This window comes from Crocuta crocuta, unplaced genomic scaffold (assembly GCF_008692635.1).
Source record: "Crocuta crocuta isolate KB4526 unplaced genomic scaffold, BGI_CrCroc_1.0 scaffold214, whole genome shotgun sequence".
Classification (NCBI taxonomy): domain Eukaryota; kingdom Metazoa; phylum Chordata; class Mammalia; order Carnivora; family Hyaenidae; genus Crocuta; species Crocuta crocuta.
Genome location: NW_027529999.1, coordinates 1,358,673 through 1,363,422, shown reverse-complemented (window position 1 = coordinate 1,363,422; position 4,750 = coordinate 1,358,673). Strand labels below are relative to the sequence as shown.

General features: G+C 56.1%; 1 protein-coding gene across 1 annotated transcript in view; it reads right to left on the bottom strand.

Moving 5' to 3' along the window:
• SDC3 (syndecan 3) overlaps positions 1–3,210 on the bottom strand; it is a 15,582-nt gene extending 12,372 nt beyond the window's left edge. The window contains exons 1-3 of the mRNA XM_077763554.1: positions 3,200–3,210; positions 2,874–2,963; positions 2,684–2,825 (exon numbers count right to left, since the gene is read on the bottom strand). Coding sequence (XP_077619680.1) covers positions 2,684–2,825; positions 2,874–2,963; positions 3,200–3,210 — 243 coding nt within the window. The remainder of the gene's footprint in view (positions 1–2,683; positions 2,826–2,873; positions 2,964–3,199) is intronic.
• Positions 3,211–4,750: the final 1,540 nt, after the last annotated feature.

Genomic DNA, 4,750 nt, shown 5'->3' with positions numbered 1-4,750 from the left:
GGCGAATTCTCTCACATCTTAATTTAGCCTCGCGCTCCATCAGACAAAGCTGGGGAAGGGACCACCTCAGTGATTTTCCAAACCCGCATCCAAGAGAACATCCTTTCTGAATAATAAATGGCCCCCAGATGAGGTGGAAGGAGGGGTGGCCAACAGCCTGGTCACCCCTGAACTCATCCTGGGGGAAGCTTAATGCGAGGGACACCTGTGGGGGTGGGGGGTGCAGGATGCCATCTTGCCCAGCCCCCCAGCTGAATGCCAGCCTNACCGGGAGGAGGGAGAAAAGAGTTGGGGCCGGGGCTGAGGTGGCAGGGAAAGCCTTGGGAGTCACAAAGTGCCAGAGGAGAATGGTGACAACCGCCTTCCGACCCCCAAACGACCTCCCCATTTGCATAATCCATGCATAGTTAGCATACTTACCCGTGCCGTTCCCTTAAAGGAGAACAGAATCCAAAGGCCCCAGGACCCTGTGGCCCTGCCCCTGCCCCTCACCGCGCCCCACCTCTGGGTAAACTCACACCCCCTTCGTGCTTGATAAACACATCCACACGCCTAACACACCCACACACTGCAGCTAGCAGGCGATCCGCACCCTCATGGGCACACATGGCTGTGCCCTACAGAAACACATGGCTATTCACCCATACCCCGGCGTGTGCACGCGCACACACGAACAGTGTTTACCGACCCCAGCCCGTGTGCCACCTCAGCTCCTAGCTGGGCACAGACCCCACACAGGCGTCAGCAAAATCCCCTAACCATGTGGGTGGCATCCACCTCAGTCAGGGCTCATACCGACCCTCCTCGGGTCCAAGCACCGTCCCCAAACCTCGTTCCCCACGGCAGGGACACGTACGGACTCTGGCACAAACCTCATGGCCTGTAAGAAACCTTTGCTGCCGCTCACGTGTTGCATACCCACCACACAGACCAGAGNCCGCTTGCAGAAACCCCTGAACCTTCGGCTTCCTGCCACCACCAACCCCAGGAGCCCAACTGGAGGCTCCCTGAGCTGCTGAAGAAGCTCTAGGCTCCCCAACCCGCCACCACTCATCCTATACCTGTGTCCCACGGCCCCACTCCCTCCCTGCACGGCCTCAATTCAGAAGCACCCACCCAGCCCTCCACACACACTGATGTCCGTGCACACTGTCCACACGCCCTAGTCTCCTCCAAACACACACACACACGCACCATGCATGCCTTTTTTTCTGGGTACTGACAAGCACACAAAACACTGGGCTGAGCCCTTCCCGATGGGCTGCCACACCCCTGCCTTTTTTCCCTGCTACCCTTTCCCTACCTCTCCATCTTGAGCTGCCCCACAGCTTCACCCCAGAGAGGAATCACGGACTCCCACAGTGATCAGAGGGCCTCCCTCCTGACACTCACCCCACTCACCCCTGCTGATCCCCTCCAAGTCTGAGAGCAGCTGAGGAGGGTGAGGGACTCAAATCAGCTGAACCTCAGATATGTCTCCTCCAAGTGCAGGGGGTGTGTGCAGGGAACAAGCCAGGGAGCCTCCCTCTGCCCCCAGCCTCCTTCCCAGACTAGAAGTCTGGGGTTTCTCATGCCCAGCCCCTATCACCTGCCCTCCCCCATCAGGAATATTCCCTGAGAAACAGGAGAGCACAGATGTTAAGCCAGAGTGGATCAGCCACGCCCTGACTCTCCGTGGGACATCAGGCGAGCTTCCGAATCGGTCAGCACCTCAGCCTTCTCATCTGTCAAATGGGGATGCCGATAATAGTGTGTCACTCCTATAGCCACCTTGAGAGTCCAATACCATCATGCAGGTAATGGGCCAGGCACAGGACCCAGCGCCCAGAGCTGAATAAGTCAACACAGTTGCAATTATTGTCAGTTATATGCTCATCTTTCCATTATCCTTACTGCAAAGTTTATTTCATTCATGACTCACCGTCCTCATGGTGGGAAATAGAATCGGGGTGGCTACACCCACGCTGCAAATGCCCAGAGAGGTTAAGAGGCACTGCCAAGGCCACACAGCAGGGGAGAAGGCAGAGAGAAAAAGAGAGGTTGGATGAGTGGGGAAAAAGAGTGAGGTACAGGGACAGATGCAGACACACGAATTGGGTCAGCTGGCAGGGGGCCAGGAGCCAGCACCCCCGGGCACTGCTAATCATGCTGCAAAAGCTAAGAATAAAATCAAGTATAATTAATTCTGCCCAAGCTCCCTTCCCTGCATGAGCCAGACTCGGGCCCCACGCTCTTGGTGACCAGAGGCAGTGTGAGCAAGAACTGGGAGCCCAGTTCTAGAGTCAGACAGTCCTGGGCTCAAGTCCAGCTTGGCTTACATGCTGGGCGACTCTGGGCAAGTTACTTAACCTTTCTGAGCCTCTCTTTGGTTACGGGGGGATGATAATAACACAGGAGGGCGCACCATCATCGTTTGTCGGCCTTACCACGGCACATTTCCGTGCGCTAGGCCTGAGTGATGATGGAGTTCTACCCTTTCTTCTTACGGATGTGAAAACTGAGGCTCAGAGGCAGAAAGGCTTGCATTGTCCCGGTCCCTGTTGAGGGGCGGGGGTGGGAAACGAGTCTGCAAGCCGCACTCAGGGAAGTGAAGTCCGGAGACACGCAGTGATGTGACTACTAGCTGGCGGCAGCAGGGTGGTCCCAGCAGGGGCCTCTGGGTCCCCACGGGCTCTGTCCCCACCAGTCCCTGTCCCCAGAAGGCCTTCAGGTCCTGTGAGAACTCGGTGCCCCTCACGCTCACCAGCTCCAACCCGGAGACCCAGAGCGTCACGGCAGGAATGTGGGCCGGGGCCAGGCTCTGGGCAGCAGGACAGCTGAGGGGGCTAACAATGGAGAGCCGGGACCAGGAAGGGGGACGCCTCTGTCCCCACCTCCTGCCTGTCCACAGCCGCCCTGGCTGGGAATCCAGCACCCGCCACATTCGCTTGCTGATGGTGGGGTGAGGGGCACGAAGGTGGCATCTGCCGGGGAAGGGGCGGCAGAGCCCAAGTGCCAGAGAGAAGGGGGGGAGGAGGAGCAGGGGGGAGGTGCAGAGAAGGCCCGGGCTGAACTTGACAGGCCCTCCCCCTCCCACCCCGTCCCACTGCCCTTATGCCAGGCACACACCTCCAGTCTCAGCCCGGTGCTCTGCACAGGGCACCCCCTCACCGTATCATCTCCTCACATTCCCCCTTCCCCACCCCCTGCGCCCACNCACCTCCCCGGCATCCCCCTTCCCCTGGGCAGCACTGCCCCCGCCCACACCCAGAGCCCCACGGAGGGCAAGCAACTCCCAGCTCAGGAGGCCACAGCCTCTGAGCCCCAGACAAGCCCTCTTCTCTGCATGTCTGCTGCCTCATCTGCTTGATGCTAAGGCCCCTTCTGACTCTGACACTCAAGGCAGCCAGGAATCCAGTCCTTCAGTTCAAGGGATCGCGGAAATGTTATTCATGAGAGAGGAAAAGTGGGAGTAACCGACCTCCCCAACAACGGAAGACTAGTTAAACACACTAAGGCATAACCATATCATGAACACTATGCAGCCACCAATAACCGAGTTTTCATAAGCCGCGCTGTCTTTTATCAGGTCGTTAAAAAGGCATGAATGGGTAACAGAAGGCTTTTGTTTTTTCCTGGTTTCCAAGAATATTTAAAGACATGGGAAAATGTACGCACTGGTTGTCAGGAGGCAATGTGGCTCAGCTATTGACAGGATCGTACGGACGGCTCTGTCTCTCAATACCGGCACTGACCTTGGGCAGGTACCTGGCGCTCCCGGGCTGGATTTCCTGGGTTCACAGCAGACTCCAGCATGTTAACGAATCACCCAGTAAACGTTGGCTCCGAATACTATTATCATGTTAAATTTAGAAAACAAGTCACAAAAAACTAGAGAATGCGAGCCTACTTTAAAGAACCCCCTACCCAAGTGAATTTCTAAACACTGACTCCTAGGGGCTCCTGGGTGGCTCAGTCGGTTAGGCGTCCGACTTTGGCTCAGGTCATGATCTCACAGCTCACAGGTTCGAGACCTGCGACAGGCTCTGTGCTGACAGCTCAGAGCCTGGAGCCTGCTTCCGATTCTGTGTCTCCCTCTCTCTGCCCCTCCCCTGCTTGTGTTCTGTCTCTGTCTCAAAAATAAATGTTGAAAAAAAAAATAAGTAAACACTGAAGCTTACTAAGGTTTTCTGGAGATTCTCTGGGTGCCAGGATGACAGGCAGGTTTCATTTCTCCTCCCTCACGACCTGTCTGTATTTTTCAAATGTTCCCTGATAAACTCAGAGTACTGAGTTTGATTATTAAATTATTAGAAATAGCACGTTCTTGGGGCATCTGGGCGGCTCAGTCAGGTAAGCATCCGATTGTTGATCTCTACTCAGGTCAAGATCTCACGGTTTGTGAGATTGGGCCCTGCCTTGGCCTCTGCACAGACAGCGAGGAGCCTGGTTGGGATTCTCTCTGCCCCTCCCCCGCTTACACGCACATGCACTGTCCCTCTCTCTCAAAATAAATAAACTTAAAAAAAAAAAAAAGATTCTTTCTGTGTCCCCATCTCTGCCATTCCCCAGTCTGGAAATTCCTGGGCCCTTTCATCCTGCAAACACCCCACTGGGAAGCCGTCCTGGAGGAAGCTCACAGACAGACAGAAGGACACGTGGAACAGACGGGAAGGACACAATGGCCTCGCGGAGCTGGCAGGGCCCTGCACCCTCCCTGGGCATGGAAACCTCTGGTGGCCAGTTCCTGGCCCTATCGTGTCCGACCCCC